Source organism: Opisthocomus hoazin, chromosome 6, assembly GCF_030867145.1.
Source record: "Opisthocomus hoazin isolate bOpiHoa1 chromosome 6, bOpiHoa1.hap1, whole genome shotgun sequence".
Taxonomy (NCBI): Eukaryota; Metazoa; Chordata; class Aves; order Opisthocomiformes; family Opisthocomidae; genus Opisthocomus; species Opisthocomus hoazin.
Window position 1 is genome coordinate 79,737,456 of NC_134419.1, and position 23,163 is coordinate 79,760,618.

The window sequence follows — 23,163 nt, forward strand, 5'->3', positions numbered from 1 at the left end:
GCTCCTCAACACAGTCCCATTTGCAAAACTTTTATGATTCATTGCCAGCCTTATGAAAACTAACTCCAGCATAAAATTTCAATCTTCTTATTTAATAGGATGCAATTCTGAGAGAATACACTAAATTATGCAGTATCAAACCTCCAGAACTTCCACTTTCTCTCCGTCGTATCAGAGTAATTATTTCTGCATGAACTAATCCTTTGTGTTTCAGAGTAAAATCTTTAAATACTTATTTCTATGAGGGTTTGAGTTATAAATTAGGTTTGGAATTTTGAAACCAGTAAAGCAGAAACCAGAAATGTGACTCTTGCACAATTTTGATGATGGCATCTGAGCCGAGATTTAAGATAAGTGGTTCTTGAAATCACAGTGGGAAGTCGACACGATACAGGACTTGGCTGGAGGGGTTTTCTTCCCTGAAACGGTGGGGGTCTGGTCCAGCTTCTCTCCGTAGCTTCGTCCGTTCTCCAAAACAACCCCGAGACAGACGGACGCTCTGCTCTGGGCTATCTGCTGCCAGCTCCTCAAACCCAGCAGCCCGGCTCCTTGGTAAACCTTCAGCTGAACACTTCTCACCCCCGTATCTTACTCCAGGTTTTCACGGCGTGATGCCATGTGCCTTGGCCTGACGTCACCGCCGCGGGCTCCGCACGTGCCCGGCATGGCTGCAGGCAGAGCCCCCTCCCCGCCGGCGCTGGGGTTTGCAGTGGGGTCCTGCACCCACAGCCCCCCGCCTGCCTCCGGCACGGGGTGAGGGTCAGCGCGGTGCCGGCCCCAGCCCCCAGCCCGTCCCAGCGATGCCTCGGCCGCCGGAACAGCATCGTCACGCCATGGAAGCAAAGGGACTAAACGTGCAATAAAATCAATGAAATTCTATTTAGTTACTCTAGGGAAGCAGCTATGGCACACTTGAAATTGTGGAATTTAATTAATTTTCCTTATTTATATTCTGGCCAACAAACTAAGATTCATTTTCCCTCGTTAAATTTATTTACACTTATACAGTGGGGCCTGATTGAGAAACGCATGAAGCCAACCAGAAAAGGCGCACGATTCCTAGCCACAGCGGGTTAAAAATGCCATGGCAGTGACCAGAAGCGTGCTCCTCACCACCGAAGCAGCTGAGCGGGCGTAGCCGCTGCGCTGGACCAATGTTGGTGACAGCAGCGGGAAGGCGTCCCCTGCCTGCTGTCCTGCCTTGGCTGTGCCAGCTCCCCACAAGCGCCCGGAACTGCTACGGTTCCCCAGAATCCATATTTACATTTGGGTTTCCTTAAAATAATCTTCCAAACAGGTATTTCTACGTTATTTTTAATTTCCAAGATTAAGCGCAATGGCGTTCTTCAATTATCTGAAGGAAGCTTTTGTGGCCCGGGGTTTACTCGGTTCACAATTACGTTAGACAAACTGCTCAGGAGAAAATTAACGAACTCTTAGCCTTTCGAGAACCCATTCTATTTCAGGGAATGCTGTGAAATTATTTCCTTCTCTAACACATCACACTGAGAATTTTCTACCAGAAGGTACAAGAGTCTGCGGATGCAACTTTTACAAGAGGAGATTGATCCACTGAGACCACAGCATTTCTTCCTCCATCCGATGGCGGTTTTGCACCACGTTTACACTACCTACAGACCTGATCCAGCACTGCAAATTCAGGTCAAACACCGAGAACGTGGTGGTTGAAACCCACACTACAGCTTCATTTTACAAGATCAGAATAAGCTTCCCCCCCCCAAAAAAAAAAAGCAATCTGAAAAATAGAATGAAGTCGGCTGAAGGTATTATGAAAAATGATTTTAAGAAAAGCAGGCACTTCTTACTAATAATATACTTGAAATTTTCTCTGTCTCAAGAGAAACGCACACCAAGTAACGTCACTCCTGTTGTATCTTTCCACCTTTCACATGCACCTTCACAATATCTGCTCCGCTGCACCAATCCCAAGATCTCCACGACATTTCTGTGGGTACCAAGGCGCAGTTCGGAAGAGATGGCCTTGCCTCATCGTACCTTGAATTATTCTGCATTGCAGCAACATTACATCGTAACTGTATTAAGCCTTGGCAATGCATGCAAAGTTCCTAATGGCTTAATTGCATAAATAAATTTAAGGAAACAACAACAGCAGCCACCAAAACAATCGGTTCCTTCAGCTCTGATTTAAAACTCACGATCGTAAACACTAATTCTCGCCTGTTCATCTTCTCCTGGATGGGAGCAATCTAACAACTCCCCTCCTGAAACCACCACGTTCTCCTCCCAAGACCTATTTCTTCCTTTCAGTCAATTTGTTTTTTTCTTCCAAGACTTCTGCTCCACTTACGATCCATCAAGCTCAGCCAAGGCTCTGCTTTAAGCCACCGAAATCTCAACGCAATTTGTCTGCGACAGAAAAAACACGAAGCAGGAGAATCCCTCCTTGAGAAGCCTTCGGGGGGGTGGGGGGAGCGGTGTCTCCTGTAGCTAACGAGGAGCTGGTCTGAAACGCAAGGCTGCGAAACAAGCGCCCTGACCCACCGACTGCCCCCAGCCCAGGGATCCGGCCTCGGGGTCGCACGGGCAGGCGCCCTATGGAGAAGGAGACCCTTTCCCCACAGGTGCCCGGAGGAGGAGACCCTTCCCCCACGGGTGCCCGGAGGAGGAGACCCTTCCCCCACGGGTGCCCGGAGAAGGAGACCCTTCCCCCACGGGTGCCCGGAGAAGGAGACCCTTCCCCCACGGGTGCCCGGAGGAGGAGACCCTTCCCCCACGGGTGCCCGGAGGAGGAGACCCTTCCCCCACGGGTGCCCGGAGGAGGAGACCCTTTCCCTAGGGATGATCCCCCCTACAGATGTCCAGAGGAGGAGACCCTTCCCCCATGGATGCCCAGAGGAGGAGACCCTTTCCCTAGGGATGCTCCCCCCTACAGATGCCCAGAGGAGAAGACCCTTCCCCCATGGACGCCTGGGGTCCCGCTTGCCCGTACTGGGAGGGATCTGCCCAGAAAGCCATGAGTGATACCCGCAGGGATCCCAGCCCCCCACCTCAGGCAGGGATCAAGAGGGCTGGGGCCCCCACACCCCGCCCAGGCAGGAGCTCAGACCTCCAAGACAGAGATTAAAATACGATGAGGCCGGGCAAACCATTGCTGAACACAAAATCGGAAGCGAAGGGCTCTCCAGCGCGCCCTTTGCTCACTCCCCACGCACAAGAGGAATCGGGCAGCACGGTGGCCCAGAGGCCCATCCTGCTGGGGACAAAGCAAAACGTGGCCAGTTCAGACCAAATTCCTCCAAGTGCCTGTGCTTTCCGCAGGGAAAATTGCTAACCGCTGTGTTGGTATTAATCTTCCAAGCTCCAGCAGCAACAACTGCCTGGGTCTGCACCACTCGCTTGTCTCCTGAACAGGGAAAATCCACCCCGCAGGTATTTTAACAGCGTAAATGCTATTACTAACACGAGAAATCTGATTTCAGCTCTCTCCGCAGCAGCGTGCTGGCATTTTTCAAAGGAAAAACCCTACTCCTTCACTGCCTGTACGCTCAGCTGCTTGTTACAACAAGTCTGACTTTCATGACATTTACCCAGCAAACAGCTGGGCATGAACGAAAGGATCTGGGCTGCTTCTCTTTTCCAAATACTACACGAAATATTTAATTAAGTTTTTGCTATTGTTAATATCTTGATACCACATTCAAGACACCGAACCAGTTTCTCCTGGTTCCCGCGAGAGAAAAAAGCTGTTTATCCAGGAACACAGCATAAACGAAGCGGGACCGATTTGTCACCGATACCAGCCTGGCCGTAGGATTAGGGCTACGAGGATGGTGAGGGGACTGGAGCATCTCCCCTACGAGGAGAGGCTGAGGGAACTGGGCTTGTTCAGCCTGAAGAAGAGAAGGCTGCGAGGGGACCTTGTAAATGCCTACAAATACCTGAAGGGTGGGTGTCAGGAGGATGGGGCCAAGCTCTTTTCAGTGGTGCCCAGTGACAGGACAAGGGGCAATGGGCACAAACTGAGGCACAGGAAGTTCCGTCTGAACATGAGGAAGAACTTCTTCCCTCTGAGGGTGACGGAGCCCTGGCCCAGGCTGCCCAGGGAGGTTGTGGAGTCTCCTTCTCTGGAGATATTCAAGACCCGCCTGGACGGGGTCCTGTGCGGCCTGCTGTAGGTGACCCTGCTTCGGCAGGGGGGTTGGACTAGATGACCCACAGAGGTCCCTTCCAGCCCCTACTATTCTGTGATTCTGTGATTCCTGCAAGAGATACGATGGACTACCCCAGCAGGACACAAGTGCCTTTTTATCCCGTCAGAAGATCTTGCCTTCTACTTCTGGTTAGTTATAGCAATGATATTCCAGGACAAGGAGGATTAGAGACGTATTTTCCTACAGACACACAAGACAGGCTCAGACAGACGTCATCTTCGCGCCTGGAAATCACTGTCTACTTGCACAGAGTGACTGCGTCCCGAACCATACAGCCAGTTTGGCCCATCCACAGAATCACAGAATAGTAGGGGTTGGAAGGGACCTCTGTGGGTCATCTAGTCCAATCCTCCTGCCGAAGCAGGGTCACCCACAGCAGGCTGCACAGGATATTGTCCAGGCGGGTCTGGAATATCTCCAGAGAAGGAGACTCCACAACCTCCCTGGGCAGCCTGTTCCAGTGCTCCGTCACCCTCAGAGGGAAGAAGTTCTTCCTCATGTTCAGACGGAACTTCCTGTGCCTCAGTTTGTGCCCATTGCCCCTTGTCCTGTCGCTGGGCACCACTGGAAAGAGTCTGGCCCCTTCCTCCTGACACCCACCCTGCAGATATTTGTAGGCATTTATAAGGTCCCCTCGCAGCCTTCTCTTCTTCAGGCTGAACAAGCCCAGCTCCCTCAGCCTCTCCTCGTAGGAGAGATGCTCCAGTCCCCTCACCATCCTTGTAGCCCTCCGCTGGACTCTCTCCAGTAGCTCTTCATCTTTCTTGAACTGGGGAGCCCAGAACTGGACACAGTACTCCAGTACACATACCCGCATCAATAAACGCTCCATGACTGAATTTATTCCTCCTTGGGGACCGTGTGAAAAATTTGCAGTATCAAAGAGTTGTGCCTGCTCTGCATCTCCTGCTCACGCAGCACGTTTGCCTCGGTGAGCCCTCCTCACCACCCACGCCGTGCGGGGCCATCCAGCTTTTTTAAGAAGGACAGAAAAGAAATGGCTGAGTTTCCACACAAACAACAAGAACCTTCTCCAGCACGATCATCCCGCTTCTCGCAGAGTCTTAACTGGGCAGCTGAGCACTCGCGGTTTCCAGCAGAGATTTACTGTTCAGCGGCAGAAGAAAATTGATACTGATTTAAATGTGATCTCTGGCATTATTTTAGCTTAGAAACCCACGGTACACGCACGCCGGCCTTGCACGTGCCAACACAGATATGAAACGGAAAAGTAATTTTATGCTGAATATTAGCTCGAGTAGGAAGTTATCACTTTAATAACTATAAACATTCATTTGCTTGCTTCGTTACACAGCATTAAAGCTGGGCAGATCATTTACAAGCAGCTTGTTAGAGCTACTCAGTATTCCAAGTCGAGCCTGTTCTACTCCTAGAGACGCAGGACACCCAGGAAGGGGAAAGAAACGCTTCCTGAACAGACGAGCATCCCACTTCTGGCTGGCATGTTTCCATCTGCTCACTGGCTTTTCCATAAATGCTATTTCTTGCTCATCTAAAATCTAGGAACTCCGGTACGTATGATGGCTAGACTACCTGAAACCACAAACGCACAAGGCAAGTCACCACCGCGTGAAGCGTCTCAACTATGGCCATGAGTCCGTGGGGATACAGCCCCGCAGCGCACCCGGACCCGCAGGGCGGGCAGAAACCATCCAAAGGCCCAGAACTGCTCAAGCTCTCCAAGTATTTACTCACTGGATTACATTTTTTAAATTAACCTTGTTAAGAAAGAAAAGCTCTTGCAGTACACAAATTTCCCCAGCCCCACAGCTCACTGGCCCCTGGGAGGAAGGTGAGCAGAACAAACCTCCTGGAAGACGCTAGAGATGTCCAACCTCACTCTCCTCGATTTATTAAATTCTGTTCCCCGGAAGAAAATATTTCTTACAGACAAATTTCATCTCACCTCATTCATTCAGCCTCACCTACGACAGCAGTAAGCAACTGGGGAGGGAAGGTGCTAGGCTGAGCTTCGGGGTTTCGCAGGATTAACTCACGCTGCCTTCCCCCAGCGTGCGCTGGCCCCTTACGAGGCACCGTGACCGCTCTGAGCTTGCCATCGCTTCTGCCTGCTGCTGAAGATAAGCGGTTTCTTCCAAACAACACCACAAAAACAATTGAGTAATTGTTGTTATGAAAATGTGTTTTATATCAGCAGAATTTGCTAATGAAGCAAGCTGACAGCCACACGAAAGCGCATGTAGAAAAACGCTGGCATTAAGAGCTGCTTTTAGCATAGAATGTTGCTTGGCCGTTAAGGTACTGATAGGAAAAATACTTAGTCACTTCCCAGCTGTTCTGTGGCAGGCTAAAACATTAAATTTAAACCATTAAATAATTCTGAAAGCAAGGGAACAGGTGGCAAATGGTTTACATGGCAGATGGTGCCTTTTTTAATATTTGTACTCACTGCTAATTTACAGAGTCCATAACCACAGCCTCATATCTTACCTTTTTCACTCAAATAATTAAGAAATCGTATATGAGGGTAAGAAAATAAATATCCCAATTCTTAATACAGCAGCCATAAAAGTGGTATTAGAGACTACTAGATATCCCATATCTCAATTACTCCACATCACTATTTACATTCCCAAACTTTATTGCATTTTGGTTTTTTTAAGACAGAGTCCTCTTCACAGACTTGGCTTGATAGCGCTGGAAAATTAAGTTTTCTCTTTACCAGCAGAGCAAATAAGCATGAAGATGCAGCCCAGTTCACTGAGTAGCTGCATCTCCACAGGCTCCTATTTAGTCTTTATGTTAAATCTGGCACAAAAGCTAAGTTAGCAGCAAGGCTGACTTTAAATATGCCAGGGAACATTCTGCCTGGTCCACGCACGAGCAGAACCACCAGCGGAAGAAAAAAGAAGAAAGAAAAGAAGGAACAAATAACCCAAAATGGAGCTCGGGTAACATTGCTGGAACCTTCTCCATTTCAGCTCGTCGATGTGAGAACAGCTGACCCCGTGCTCAGCAGAAAGGACAGAAAGTGTGCGAGGACCCTTCTCGCTGCACAGCGTTTATCAACAGCTCCATGCCCGGGTACTTGAATTTTATTCCAGTGAAGGTTCCCGTGCCCGATCCCAAGACAAGGCTGTCCCCAGCACAGACCGTCGGAACAGAGCCCGTCTGGGGGGAGACCTGACCAACCAGGGATGCTTCCCCAGGCTGGGCGATGCTCCAGGCAGGACCACGGCCGGCCCCGGCCCTGCATCACCAACGACCTCCGGGCTCCAGTCTGGTTTGAATCTCTTCCTACCACTGCTCCTCACGAGCTTTTACACCCTCTCTTAATCCCGGCTGATGGAAGCTAGAGGTATCTCCTTCTCTGGAGATATTCAAGATCCGCCTGGACAAGGTCCTGTGCAGCCTGCTGTAGGTGACCCTGCTTCGGCAGGGGGGTTGGACTAGATGACCCACAGAGGTCCCTTCCAAACCCTACTATTCTGTGATTCTGTATTCAAAGAAACACTGAATTTTTTCAAAGAAGCATTGCTTATAAGACACTTGCTGCTTGCAAACAGTTGAACCTAAATCATGAGGTTCTTTGGAAAAGGGACGAGCAAAGTGACCATTTAACAAATGATGTAGCAAAGGTCCAACTGCTTTTGGGACGCAGAACCCTCAGAAAGCAGACGCTTCACCCTGAAGGTCACAGTGCCACGTACCAAGCCCGCATCTCAGATTCACCCAGCTGGCTGCCATCTGCTCAAGGACAATTTTTTTTCCAAGGATGAGGGTATTTGGTATTTTTTCCCAGCAGACACTAACGCCTGAAGCCCGTTAAAGGGAGCGTTCACACGGCTACGTCGGATACACAGGGATGTTTCAGTGAACAGCTTATGAATGACACAGCTGCCGGCGTTTTCACATTTGTTGAGCCAACAGGACTGACACTGTATCTCCAGCTTGGCTGAGGCTTATCTCAAGTCATCATAGCTAAAACGTAAGGTAAAATAACTCCACCTTGTCCTCCAGAAGCTGCCAGTTGATAATCGCAGCGTGAGCACTCTAGGTCACACACTGCCATCTTGAACATCCCTCTCTCCAAGAGCCAACGCCGTCTGACCACAACACAGACCTCCCCAAAACTGATCGCTGGAGGTTTAACAGCGGTTAAAAGTAGATTTAGACTGGATATAAGGAAGATACTTTTCACAATTAAGGTGGTGAAACCCTGGCACAGGTTTCCCAGAGAGGTAGTGGAGGCCCCATCCCTGGAAAGATCCAAGGCCAGGCTGGACGGGGCTCTGAGCAGCCTGATCTACTGGAAGGTGTCCCTGCACATGGCAGAGGGGTTGGGCTAGATGACCTCTAAAAGTCCTTTCCAACCCAAACTGCTGATTCTATGCTTCTATGAAAACAAACGTAAAGTGGTGCCAAAGAATTAATTTCACCACTGCAGAAGTCCCTAATAATCACAGCTTTACCCACTTTAAGAGAGAAGTCTAGTTACAAAGTTCAAGATATTCACCACCAGAAGATGGTTAAATCAGCATTTATCTGGCTCTATCTACTGTATGGAAGACACCACATAGTTCCAGCCAAGCTCTCCGAGGGGCTGCCGCTGCTCTGCGTTTTCACGGGTCAGAAGCAGAGCTCACCGTAAGAGAACAGTACGAGACCCAACGCTAAACCCAGTGCAACCTCACTAAAAGATCACAAGCACATCAAAATCTCTGTCAGCAAAGGAAAACTGAAACATTTAACTTTGTATACAAAATCTCAGGGAAAAAAAAGGACTTCTGTAAACAAAAACGGCATCAGTGCAGCCTGCTAGGGGGTTGTGGGAAAATGCCACAATGAATTGAGACAGAATCCTACATTCCGGCGGACAGAAAACAGAATAATGCATCTGGTAATTGTGGAGATATTTAGAAACTATGTTACAAAACTGATTGATCACCACAGGACTCGTCTTGCATGGCTTGAGACCAGCACTTAAAGACAGGAATGGCTGAAGAGGATAAAAATCTCAAAACCAAGTCTAAGGGGCACCAGTTTTCACCTGCAAACATTTCAAGTATCACATTCCTCCAGAAACTAATCAAGCTACTTTCCAGAACAAAATTCTCCGCTTTTCCCCGTGTGTTTCCACACCACTTGCCTTTTTTTTTTTTTTTTTTTTTTTTTTTTTTTTTTTTTTTTTACCCCAAATGAGCAATGGCTAACCCAACCCAACCCAACCAGTCTAGAGAAGCAGAGAGCGGAAGAACAACGCTCTCTTCCAGTTCGACACAGATGCCCAGGACCTCCCATTACACCTCCCTGGGGCACGGCTAGAGGAGCCAGCACCACCAGGTGCCACAGTTCAAAGAGACTTTTGACTTGACATTCTGTTTTAATTTTAATTTCATTTTATGTATTTATTTTCTGCAGTCTCCCAGAGCCTCACTATTTCCAGGCACTGTTTGCTTTCCAGATCACATCTGGTCTGCATTTAGCTTCACCTTTCCCTAACACCACATACCAGGATATCAAGATTTCTCAGTCTCCAACACCTCCTCCCTGTTTGCAGATGTGACCCTGCGGCCATTCGAGTCACCAGCAAATCCCCGCTGCTGGTACCACGCTGGAGTCAGGGCACCGGGAACCCGGCCACCAGCAGGGTTTGGAAGGGTAGCGGGGAATGGGGTGCTTTTCTGGTGGCTACAAGAAACAGATTTGCTCTGAAACTATTATCAAATAAAAATAATTTTGAAGAGAACCTCAATATCCATGTTCCCCACGCACATTCACCAAAGTCAAGGTTCTTCTGAGGAAGGAGAGCCACAACCCCCTGCTCGGCCCCGTCTGCCCCCCGCGCTGCTCCGACTCCGGCAGCTCCCAGGCGAACTGCACGACCCCCTCACACAGCCCCTGACCAGGGCAAGGGCAGGAACCGTCTGGTAGAGATCAGGAATGACCCTTGTCAATCCTGCGAGCGGAAAACGAGCCCAAACACAAACCGGGCAGGACCCTGGTATTCCATTTCAGCCCCCGCAGCACCAAGGCAAGCTTCTGTAGCACCAATTTATCCAAATGACCACATCCTACCGAAATTCAGCTGGGTTTCTGATTTCAATGGATGTTAACAGTTTAAACGTCAAGCCCAGAAGCGTTAAGAGCAGAAGGTTCGTGTCCTGAACCAGGAGGGACTGCGGCTGCAGCGGGTTCTCGGGCCCAAGGCAATGTCTTACGGCTAGAAAAAAGCAACACTTCCCACACACCAAGCCCCAGCACGGTGGGTTTGGGTAACTGCCTGGAGAAGAGAAGGCTGAGAGGGGACCTAATATATACTTACAGATATCTGAAGGGTGGGTGTCAGGAGGATGGGGCCAAGCTCTTTCCAGTGGTGCCCAGTGACAGGACAAGGGGCAACGGGCACAAACTGAAGCAGAGGAAGTTCCGTCTGAACATGAGGAAGAACTTCTTCCCTCTGAGGGTGACAGAGCCCTGGCCCAGGCTGCCCAGAGAGGTTGTGGAGTCTCCTTCTCTGGAGATATTCAAGACCCACCTGGACAAGGTCCTCTTCGGCAGGGGGTTGGACTGGGTGACCCACAGAGGTCCCTTCCAACGCCAACCATGCTGGGATTCTGTGATTCTGTAACGTCCAGGGATGCCGTGCCCCGAGCTGGCCATCGGCCTCAGCACAGAGGCGCCGAGCCCTCAACCCAAGACCAGGGGGATACACAAACGCCCGAGCACGAGCTTCTGAGGGTCCCAAAGAGCCGTGTCCCTCCGCCTTTCTTTTTTTGGCTGCTCGCTGGTGGTCAGAGTTTTGCTTGTGTTTGGTTTTGCATTAGGTTGTAACACGCAGCCGTAGCCCCTCATGATCACAGACCACTTCATGCAGCGACAAACAGGTTCCTCAACCTTAAATATAGGCTATATTATGTTTCATCTTTCCCATAAATTTATTTCATCGTTAAAAGTTTCCAAGATCAGCACGGTGCCAAACACCCAACAGCACAAACCACTCCAGAAGCTTCTCCCGCCCCAGAGCCAAGGGAGCAGCGCACCCCTCCCTCGGCTGCTTAGCCCAGGGCCACAGACCCCGCCGGACCCTTCCCCGCATCCCGCGCACGGAAAAGCCACCAAAGGGTTGGAACTCCCCAAACCCCCTCTACTCTATTACACCTCTTCTGGGGTTAAAATGAGCTTGTAAACATCACCACCGCACTCAGCAGACTTCCTGCTCTCCTTCGCTCACGGGACCTGGTGACTTGCTTCAAGGAAGCTCCTAAAAACTCCCTCTGCGAGGCTGGAGAAACACCGGAGCCTGGACCCGGGCCGTACCTCCCCGGCAGCCCACCTCCTCTCATTAACTTGCTCGTTCTTACTAACTCCACAAGTTTACTAATTAGACTGGCGGAAAGAAGCAGAGCCAAACTGTAAGGCTGCAAAACTAATCATATTAAAAGGCCTCCTTAAAAGTAAATATTTAATTATAAGATTATTGATTGAACAAAGCGCTGCGATTAGAAACACAGCACTGCACAAGGTGGTGTTATACGAGCGATCTCCAGTATAACCAATTAACAGCGTATAACTAAGCACACAGCATTCACCCCTGTAGATTGAAGTAGTTCACACGTAGATGGAAGTTGGAAATCATTTACTCTTGTTTCCCAAGTTCATTCCTGTGATGTGAACATTGCCCGCATCAGCTTTAGACAAGGAGAACATGGGAAGTTCATTAATTGCCATGCTGCTTTATAAATCCTACCAGGACCAAGAAAAACGCAGCTTCCCCCAGGTTCCACGGACTACGCTCTCTCCAAGACATATTTCTCTGAGAACAATAAATCATCTTTAATAAACGCCAACCCACGGATGTTTTTAACCGAGGGGCCAACAGGGTTATAAAGCACGCTCCACACTGGGGATTACCTGTACATTGGATTACGCTTTCTTGATGCTTTCCCAGCCACTAACTTAGACAGCAACAGAGACATTTATTTCTGAAGTAGAAAGCCACCTTTGGCCAACCGACCATTTTTTTTCCTGTAAATTCAGCTGAACCCAGTGCCAGCACCTCGCCCACCGCGTTTCGGCAGCCGAGAGCCGGGGCAGCCCTGCCGAGCACGCGCTGGGCGCAGAGCTTCTGCACATCCCTCTCCCTGCCCTTCCCTCCTGCCCACCCCAAGCCCGGCTCCTTGCCCGCAGCTTTGGAAGCTCCCATCCCTGTTCCACCAGGGAGCTCCGGCCAGTCCTCCCCGCAGCCGGGCAGCAGACGCCAGCCCTGCTCAGCGCTCAGATGCGGGACACAGGGATGCTCCCACCCAGCTCCCACCCAGCTCCCCGGGCTGCAGGTGACCCATGGGGCTGAAGCCAAACCCAGCACCCGCCAGTCCTCACCAGCACAATAAAAAAGAACTTCACACAAGCATTTTACGCAAGGAAGGTGCCAGCCTTCCCTCCAGAGACGATGATTAACAGAGAAAAGCGGTTAGCGGGATCTCCGGTTTGTTGTACGTGGACTGCGCATTTCCAAGCTTTCTTTTCCAAACAGCTGCTCTACATTCTGCAGGAGCAAACGCCCAGCAGCGTGTGGTGCTGCGGATGGTTGATAACGGGATGACTGCTCAGGCTCTCCGAGCGGGGTATCTGATAGCCGGCCATACCCTCCTTCACAAGGAAAGCGGCGGCTCTCACGGGCTGACGTGGTCATCATCACGAGCTCAGCCCGCTGCCGGGGTGGTGGAGCTTCCCGGCATTACAATATTCGATCACGCCTCACCTGGAGTACTATTGTCCAGTTCTGGGCTGCCCAGTTCAAGAAAGATGAGGAGCTACTGGAGAGAGTCCAGCGGAGGGCTACGAGGATGAGGAGGGGACTGGAGCATCTCTCCTATGAGGAGAGGCTGAGGGAGCTGGGCTTGTTCAGCCTGGAGAAGAGAAGGCTGCGAGGGGACCTTAGAAATGCCTCTAAATATCTGCAGGGTGGGGTCAGGAGGATGGGGCCAGACTCTTTCCAGTGGTGCCCAGCGACAGGACAAGGGGCAACGGGCACAAATTGGAGCACAGGAAGCTCCAGCTGAACCCGAGGAAGAACTTCTTCCCTCTGAGGGTGACAGGGCCCTGGAACAGGCTGCCCAGGGAGGTTGTGGAGTCTCCTTCTCTGGAGATATTCCAGCCCCGCCTGGACAAGGTCCTCTACAGCCTGCTGTAGGTGACCCTGCTTCGGCAGGAGGGTTGGACTGGGTGACCCACAAAGGTCCCTTCCAATCCCTACCATTCTGTGATTCTAACACACCTCACGCTGAGCTCACCTCCGCCGCTGTAAATCACGAGTCCTGCGCCGGCTCCTTCCCAGATAGCCCGAGCAGCTCAGTTCAGGGCAGAACACATCCAGAATGTCATTCTGCTCTTCAGCACCAAGCAAGCAGGAGGTTTTTCCCCTCCGGATTCTCCTCTAAGCTGCTCACTTGCAAACGGGTTTCTGTGGGTGCAGTAACCCCCGGGGGAAGCACCACCAACTCCCTGCCCACCGCCGCGCTTAGCTGCGCGTTCTGCTCTCACCCCAGCACCGTCCTTCCACCGTGCCTCCACTCCCGGCTGCTCGCCGGACCCCCAGCCCCGCAACCCGGGCAGGCACCTCCCCGCCGATTCCAACGGCTGCTCCACAGGAGCAATAATTACCAAGCTGCGTTCCCCAAATGAAGATTCCATCCGAACATCAAAAACCCTACCCGCACACCTTCTGCAAAATTCAGTCTCGATCTATCTTGCTGTGTTACACTTCAAGTACCAAAAAGATGGGAAATGCACACTAGTTTAAATTCTTAACTTAATTGGTACACAGCGTTTCTGAAATACAGCATCAAGCATTCAAAGTGCAAACGGTTTCAAAAATTCCCCTAAAGGCTTTAAATCAGTCCGACGTGCACGGCGAGCCAGGGATGCCACAGCCCTGCCCCAGCTGCCACGTTCAGAAAGTTCTTACACAAGTCATGCTAAGAACATATAATTTTTTTCCAGTAAGCAACCACATGTAAACCTATCAGAAAAAATACAAAGCCATGGCTACGTTCTTCCAGCATATTTTATAATTCTAAACACCCAAACAATACACTTCAGTCTTGATCGTACGTCGAGAAGACGCCTTCCAGCTGCACCCGGAGATCTGCTGCACGGACCCGGTGCCGCCACGACCGCGCTTTCTCACAGAAGCCACCAAGGTGGCAGAGGGAGCATCTCAGCTCACACACTGCCTGCCAGCGTCACAGCCACACTGCAGACGCAGGCGGGGCTCCCAGCTCACTTTTAACACGCTATTTCAGACAACGCCTCTAAGCAGCACCACAAAAAATAACTTTAATTCCAGATGACAGTAATGCCACCTATATCCCCCGAGTATTGACCAAAACTCACGCTCAGCAGCAAAGTAAGTAACAAAACGCTGCCCGTCAGTGCCACCAGGAGTGACCTTACCTGGCAACGGCGAAGCCAGCACCGGAATTTTGATGGGGGAGAAGGTCAGCAGGCGGCAGGGCTGGACGCTGGGTGCGGGAGGTCCCTGGGGGGCTTCAGGCTCCACCGAGACCATGGCGGCGGTGGCCAGTGCCAGGGTCTGATGGCCGCCCACCGCCTTGAGGCTGTTCTGGCAACCCCCTGCGGAAGAGCGAGAGACAACAGAGTTTTTTTAACTGAAAACCAGGGGATTTACCTAAGATGATGTTTTTAGCATTCCGAATTTCACCACAAGATGGAACAGAAGTCGGCAACAATTTCCACCTGGCCTCCTCTGCTTGCGTGTCCCTCTCAGCGAGACACTAGCTTTTGAATATAGTATATAACTTATTTTCTAAGGACTCTCAAAGCCCCTCTCCTAATCGTTGTTCTTAGAGCCCTAGGTTATGGGTGCTGCATTTTCAGATATTAAAACGCCATATACGCGAACATACCATTATAACCTAGAGGGAAAAGACACTAGTGAGGCACATATAAACTGAGCAGAGCTATGAAATTTAAATGACAAAAACTCAATAAAAAAGTCAAATATTTGAACACGTTGGTCGGCATTTTCTTCAGCTCCCACAGCTTCATAATGATGCACGACCGTCCTCGTTCTCCATTTTCCTAAATGTAAGTTGGCTGATTTCAAAGCTGAACACTTCTGTTACTCGCTGTATTAACCACCCCACGTTACTGTTATCTGCCAGTTTTTCACCCGTAACGTGCACGCAAACATCTGAGTTTTACAAGTTTTACACGCCGGTGTCCTTCATCTTGACAACACGCCACGCAGGAAACTTCCAACTGTTTCACACGGAACTCAGAAGTCCCCCAGATTCAGGCTCAAACCCACTTTACACTATATATCATTTACCTTTAAGTCTAACAAGCTTGGGGGGGGAAGACCTTCGGAGCTCAATCTTGGCTAAGTATGTTAAATAAACAAGAAAATGAGTAGTAAAAATCTTAAGGAGAAAACCTAATTTGACAAACACCAGCTGTTACTCCCTCTATGCTGAGCTATGTATTCAAAAATTAAGCAATCATTAGCTTATTATGTCATTTAGCAAATGTTTTCCATTCGTGTGGAAATCCTTCAGGCAGCAAGAGCCAACTGCAGCTCTGCAGAAGATCGGTTTGATCAGACTCCTCACTTCAGGCGTCCCATGAGCCTGTAGCTGTTGCTCTTCTACGTGCATCACTGCAAGGAACACACGGAATCGACCCACGACCATGGGTTGCGTGGCCATTGGGGCGTTGGGGTGGGTGATGCAGCCCCTCTGCACGGGGAGGAGCAGCTGCCAGTACCTGCAGGGGCCTGCAAGAGAGCTGGAGAAGGGCATCTGACAAGCACATGGAGCAGCAGGACAAGGGGTGATGGCTTTACACTGAGAGTAGGTTTAGATTAGACATAAGGAAGAAACTCTTCACCTTGAGGGTGGTGAGGCCCTTTCCCAGGCTGCCCAGAGAAGCTGTGGATGGCCCCTCCCTGGCAGTGCTCAAGGCCAGGTTGGATGGAGCTCTGAGCACCCTGGGCTGGGGGAAGCGGTCCCTGCCCAGGGCATAGGGGTGGAAATAGATGATCTGTAAGGTCCCTTCCAACCCAAACCATCCTGTGACTCTGTGAACACCGCTGCTGTGGGTAAGAGAGAACCGCAGCCTGGCAAGCCTTGGGGTGAAGACCATAGTCGCCTACAGAGCTACAGAGCCCAGATGCTTCCATCCTGCTCTGGCTTCAGACACCTAAAAAGTCTTGACTTTCAGACACCAAATGCTGCTTTGGTCTCAGCTGGCGTCGGTGAAAGAGTGGGTGAGAGGGTTTTGGAAAGGAACCCGCTTTGGTTGCAGCTAATTGGGGCTCCTGAGGCCACCTATTACACTAACTTTTGGCAGCTTTGCTCCTGACTCTTTATAAAGAATTATTTGCCAACAAAACAAGCCCTGCATTAGCAAAACAGAAGTCAAGTATTTTCAGTAAGCATCACAAAAAACCCTGCTATTATTTCTACTGCACTCGTCAATGCCAAGAAGAATTCACGTAAAACAGCTGCACATGCACTAATTAACAGGCACGCAGGCAAAAAAAACCTGAAATATTAAAGTTTTGATCATTCAAACGTGGACAGATAAAAAACAGATTATCTAGCCAGCCCCATTCACAATGGAAATTAAAAAAGAAAAAAATAATCAGTGCCCAACTAATCCAACCAGTTAACACGAGTTCATTCTCCTGAGGACCAACACCATTAGATCTGGTTGAACACCCGGCCTCCCAGAGCCTGCACTCATTCCTACTTCCAGACATCGGCAGTTGGGAAAAATTCACAAAACATTTTCTCCAGCTCGCATGAAAACCAACGTTGTCTAGAAAAATGACTTTTCTACTGGTTTCCTACAGGGTACGTGAGCAGCAAGGTTGCTTACTTCTCATCCGAATCTTTCCTTTTGGAGGAGACGCAATTTCCCCGAAGAGCCCAGGAACGCAGCACAATAACGTTCAGCCCGAGCTGCTCGGATAGCCGAAGTCTTCCACCAGCACAGATGAGTAACGCTCCTGAAGCGGGGCTTCCTTATTAAAGTTTCATCAATCCTCTTATTAAATTTTCATCAGTCAGTTGAAAGCGAAGTTTTGGTGATTTCCCCACCTTTGATGAAGTTCTCTCTCCCTCTCTCCTGCTATAGAATTCCACAAAGAAAGGACTACCCCAATAACTGCTAATACTTGAGAAGAGAGTATGGACAGGGTGTCTGGGGGTCATCAAGCCCACCCTCTCGCTGTGCATTCAACTGAACAACCATCTCAGCTGTTTACCAACCTCTAACGTAACGTATGATTTGCCAAAGCAACAGGAGGCCGGCCTAGGACGTGGCTTGTTGGGAGCTAGGGACTTGCACCCGAACTCAGCGAACCTGGAGAGAAGTTCTCAGAAACAAACCAGATTTTACTGTCAGTAGTCCCAAAAACTTCTTCAAAGGGCTTCTTAGAATCATCATTCATCCCCCTACATTTACATGCATTTCAAGAGTTAAATGCCTTGAAAACAGTAGTAAAACCCTATCACCAATATAACCTCAAGGGAAAAAAAAAATGCAATTTTTTTCCTAGCAAGAGTGGTTTCCCCCAATCTGTTTTCTGCCACGTTCCACTGCACGCTGGGTAGTACGGTAACCCTTGCCTGCTGAAATAACCACCCCCAGTTGCAGTCCCTTCCCCAGCCTCCCAGCTCTGCTCAGGCAAACAGACTGGGGGGAAACATCCACAACGGGCAGCACATTTTGGCGTGAAGAAGAGCAGAGAGCAGCTGAAGAAGCAGTGAAGAGATTATTCACAGCTAATTCACTGAGGGTGGTGAAATGAGGTGAAGGCACTGGAACCAGGCAGCAAACCCCTCACAAGGGATGACGCCTGATCACCAAGTATCTACCTGCTACCATCCGTGTGGAGAAGGGTTCATGTGCAGAGGCGTCAAAGAGGAGATGTTTCTGTTGTGCCTTCTCTTCCAGCACAGCATCATCGTCCACAAAAGTTTGTGAATTGTACCCGATTTCTGGATCCAGAAGACCCATCTTCACGCAGCAAACCTGTATGTCACTGAACCATCAGGTACCGCTCCTGGTGTAGAAGAAACCAGCCCGGGCCACCTTGCTGTGCCCAGCCAGCAGACAGCTCGATGGAACAGCACAACCTCCACCACCCAAAGCCAGCGTTTGCTTCCTGGGGTTTCAGGACACCAAGAACAGGCTCCGAGCCCACCCTACACAGGCACGCAAACCCAACAGACAGACATGGTGGTCCCACGGCACACACCAAATCACGCGGCACGATGCTGTGCCCTCAAGAAGACTCCATCGCCTGCCGGGAAGGAAGCCGACCCTCAGCAACATGACGGCCGACCCCGCTGAGACCCACCAGCCGCGTCGCATCCAGCACAGCACATGTTCAGCTCCCCTTCCAAAACCCACCAAACTCCCCCACTCCCCCTGCCCCCTCCACACTCTCACATGGCCTCTGCACCCAGAGCACACCAAAGCCACCCTGAGGCTGCTGATACCATCTCACTCCTCAACAACTGAAACCACGAGATTTTCCTCCTTGAAGAAAAAGCACCTAAAAGAACAGAAATTACTCTATTTAACAAGACAAGGGTGAAGGCTACCAACACTTGTGAGAGATGAAGGCCCACTCTTACCTAAAAAGGGTAATTCAAGACCTTTCCTTTCAGATTTAAAAAAAAAAAGTTATCGGTATTGTCTGTAAAGTAAGTCTTCACAGTGTAATGAATTTTAAATTGCACTCATCATCATCATCATCAGAGTCTTTCAGTCTTTGTCTTCAGTTTTGCCTACAGGCAAACACCCTTTCCAAAGGGTTATGAGTCTCTTCCCCAGAAGACCCATGTGAAAAAAAAGGGAGGAAAATTTCAAGCAGGTTAAAGACCTCTTGAACTCTTCGTTTCTCTTGGAGAAAAAAAAAAGTATTCACAGAATCCCAGCATGTTCGGGGGTGGCAGGGCCCTCTGTGGGTCACCCAGCCCAACCCCCTGCCCAAGCAGGGTCACCCAGAGCAGGCTGCACAGCACCGCGTCCAGGCGGGGCTGGAATATCTCCAGAGAAGGAGACTCCACAGCCTCCCTGGGCAGCCTGGGCCAGGGCTCCGTCAACCTTAGAGGGAAGAAGTTCTTCCTCCTGTTCAGCTGGAGCTTCCTGTGCCTCAGTTTGTGCCCGTTGCCCCTTGTCCTGTCGCTGGGCACCACTGGAAAGAGCTTGGCCCCATCCTCCTGACACCCACCCTGCAGATATATGTAAGCATTTATTAATACGCATGAGCATAACGTTCTTTGTAACGGTTTCTAATGATCCCATGAATCCCTGGGTTTTGCTTGCCCTTCAGCCCCTGAGCTACCGCAAGCACCCAAAGGCCCCATAAGAGCAGGTCCACATAGGAGGTCCTCCTTCGGGGCAGGACCACAGGACCCGGGCGCAGACACCGACCTGGCCACCTCCTCTTTTTTGCCCAGAATAGCCCAAAGACACCATTACGACACAAACGGATCCCCACTGCAACTTGCTGACCCGTCTCTGCCCGGGTGAACCCCCGGCACAGGGAAACGCACAGCGCTTGATGTCGGGCAGAGCTTTCCAGCCACCAAACCTCCCGCGGCAGCGCTGGTTCCCGTGCTCGGCTGTGAGAGTGGCATGGGAAAAGGCCACCAGAACCCAACGCTACAGGAAAAAAAATTTAAAAAAAAATAGCAAATTACTGAGTAGCTTCCTAAGGGATCTGAAATATTTTCCAAGGGTATTTAAAATAAAAAATATCTTGAAGGGTTTCAAGTTTGTGTATGCTATGGAGCTCATATAACATTAAACACCAATTCAATTAAATAGAAGTTAAATACTTTGACCCCAGAGTTAATAAGAGTTAGTAATGTTGAGGTCCTAAACCTCCCTCGCAGAAGGATGTACACCCCTCTCACTTCTTTTTAAAGCAATACACGAGCTCCTTATTTTTATTCCTAACCCAGCTAATCCCTAACGCCCTGACCGCCTGCATCTCCGGGTTTGGGGTCTCCCCGCTGCCCACGATCACCACCGCTATTCAAAAAAAACCCCAAAATGTCACAAGGCCACCATCTGTGACTGCAAAGCCATTTCAGCAGCGTTCCCTGAAGCTCCGCTGCTGCTGCCCAGCTCGGCTGCCCCGGGAGCGGTGGGTTTGGGGTCACGCAGCCACAGCCAGCCCAGCGCGCCGGCCTGAAGCCCACCCGTGCCTTTCGAGAAGGGGTTTTGAGTTCTTCCCCCAGAACACGTTCCCCGATCAGCTCCTGCTGCCGGAGGGGTCGAGAGGAGGGAGCAGTAACGAGGAGCCGACGCGGCAGCTCCATCGCATCTGCACCCACCACACGCACCAGCCCGGGGAGACTGAGACCAGAGCCCAGCCCAGCACCGCGGCCGGTGTAACTCTCGGGCAACAGCCACCACAAAACACTTCACACAGCTTCCAAAGATGTGTGAAAAACAACTCTGCAAGAAAGAAAGAAAAAAAGCAAAATGGGAATTACTGTTTATCATCCCTCACTCCCTTTCCCTTCATCTGTAGAGTCCATAAACTAAATTTTTTTAGATGACAGTTCTTTATTAGACTGTCGTCAGAATTAAAACTGACAACTCCCCTACGAGGAGAGATTGAGGGAACTGGGCTTGTTCAGCCTGAAGAAGAGAAGGCTCAGAGGGGACCTTATAAATGCCTACAAATATCTGAAGGGTGGGTGTCAGGAGGATGGGGCCAAGCTCTTTTCAGTGGTGCCCAGTGACAGGACAAGGGGCAATGGGCACAAACTGAGGCACAGGAAGTTCCGTCTGAACATGAGGAAGAACTTCTTCCCTCTGAGGGTGACGGAGCCCTGGCCCAGGCTGCCCAGGGAGGCTGTGGAGTCTCCTTCTCTGGAGATATTCAAGACCCGCCTGGACAAGGTCCTGTGCAGCCTGCTGTAGGTGACCCTGCTTCGGCAGGGGGGTTGGACTAGATGACCCATAGAGGTCCCTTCCGACCCCTACTATTCTGTGATTCTGTGATTCTGTGTGGAGATGGAGACATGGTTGCTTCTTGGTTAATCCCCTCCTGTCGTTTCTGACGCCACCCAAACTTCACCGAAGAGCAATTTCTAAACGCCGCAGCCTGCCCGACGCCTCTCGCAAGGAGATTTTCTCTTTTCACCAAGCACTAACGCTTGGAGGACCTGCAGCACAGACGTCTGTAGCACCAGTATTGACACCTGCAGAACACAGATGATGGGGAACCTGCTGGCCCCGCTACCTCAACTGCACATGGTCTGAAACACCGCTGCCCAGCAACCGGAGCCGCGTTGATCCGTCAATAAAATGAAGCAATGGATTGATCGAAATAGCATATTTATCTCAACGCACAGGAAAACATATCGATAGCCCCATCTTCTGTAGCCCAAGGGGAGGCAGAGCAGCTTATTGTCTTCTCCATCTGTAAACTCCGTCTATCGCACCAGTCTGCCGGTAACATCACCACTCACGGCTCACTGTTCCACTCCTACGCAATAAATCAAAATGCCTGGCTCCTCACAAACAAAAACAGCCTCTGCAAATCACCCAGATCTGGATTTCTTTATAATGAGGTCTTGGGGCAGGTAAGGCAACATTATGCAAGGGTCAGAACTACTGGCCTCTCCCACAAACACATTATATGTAGTCTTCTTTCTACAATTTAAGTGGAAAATAAAAATTAATAAAATCTTAACTGGGATAAAGTTTGCACTTGATTAGGGTAGATAGCGAAAAAGGCACCAAAAAAGCACAAACCTTGTAAGAAAAGCAAAACTTTCTAAGGGCCATGATTCAAGGCAAGCATGCCCAGAGACTTCATAAAGTGCCTGAATGGTCCGCACAGAGCGGGTTCCCGGCGTCCCGAGGCTCCTGCCGAGCTGCTCTCGCTCTACAGCCAGGGAGCCCCAGCATGCGCACATTAAACACAAAAAAACCCAACCCCAGAGGCCCAAAGCCTGACTACTTCTATACACACATGTGCTCCAAACACAAAGCTTGTGGTTAGGAAACACAGCAGGCAGAGGTCCTGCCTCGTGTATCTCAAAACTGTGAAAAGCCCTAAGAAAACGCAACCCAAATCTAACAGAGCAACAGCATTTCTTCATAGACTCATAGTGTCTGAAACACTATACCTGTACAGATACACGTCTATAAACTCTAATACTGATACTTGCGATGAAAAACATTAGATCAGTTCTCTAAAGGTTAGTGGGATTAAAAGAAAGACAAGAATACTAATGGGAAGGATCAAATTTTTCATCTACATCGGATCGGTAAGGCTAAAGCTATCTGGTGAAAGAATGTACATGAACGCTTTATTCTGGCACTTCTGATCTCAACACCAGTGGATGAAAGAGCAAAAAGATTGCTTTTGAGCAAAGAGACACTGTGGAAATGTAGAGGCAGCAATGAAGCTTTGACTTAGCAGAAAATATTTTCTATTGAAAAATCATTCCATAAAAAAAAAAAAAAGAATAAATCTGATTTAAGAAGACTATTTTCTGCCAAGGAAACCAAGAGTGAAAGGCTTCGTTCCAGGTTGGACTGCCCCTGCTACAAATGAAAAAAATACTCTGAGCATTTTCTTAAAGACAAAAAACATCACCAGGCTTCCAGCTCTGCAGCGTCTCCTCCCCACGCTCTCAGGTGACCCCCGCGAACGCAAGGCGCGTGCCGCGGCGCGTTCCTCTGTGTGCACCCTGGCAGGTCTTACCACAGGCGTCCACAGCACCAGACCCAGCACAACCCTCATCATCACCAAGAAAATGAGATTTTTGTTGAAATGCGGGGGGAAAAAATACCTGTTTGAGGACTGTCAAATGTTTCAACACCAAGACAGATGCTCCCATGCTAGAGCTTCCTCTGCTCGGGGTAGAAGCAGCGCCCAGGCTCCATTCACCGCACCACGCAGCTGGAGCTCCTGCACCGT

The 23,163-nt window shown here is 50.0% G+C and overlaps 1 protein-coding gene across 1 annotated transcript in view; it reads right to left on the reverse strand.

Annotated features, from left to right (window-relative positions):
• TCERG1L (transcription elongation regulator 1 like) overlaps nt 1-23,163 on the reverse strand; it is an 87,427-nt gene that overhangs the window by 58,971 nt on the left and 5,293 nt on the right. The window contains 1 exon segment of the mRNA XM_075423942.1: nt 14,634-14,813. Within this exon segment, the coding sequence (XP_075280057.1) occupies nt 14,634-14,813 (180 nt within the window).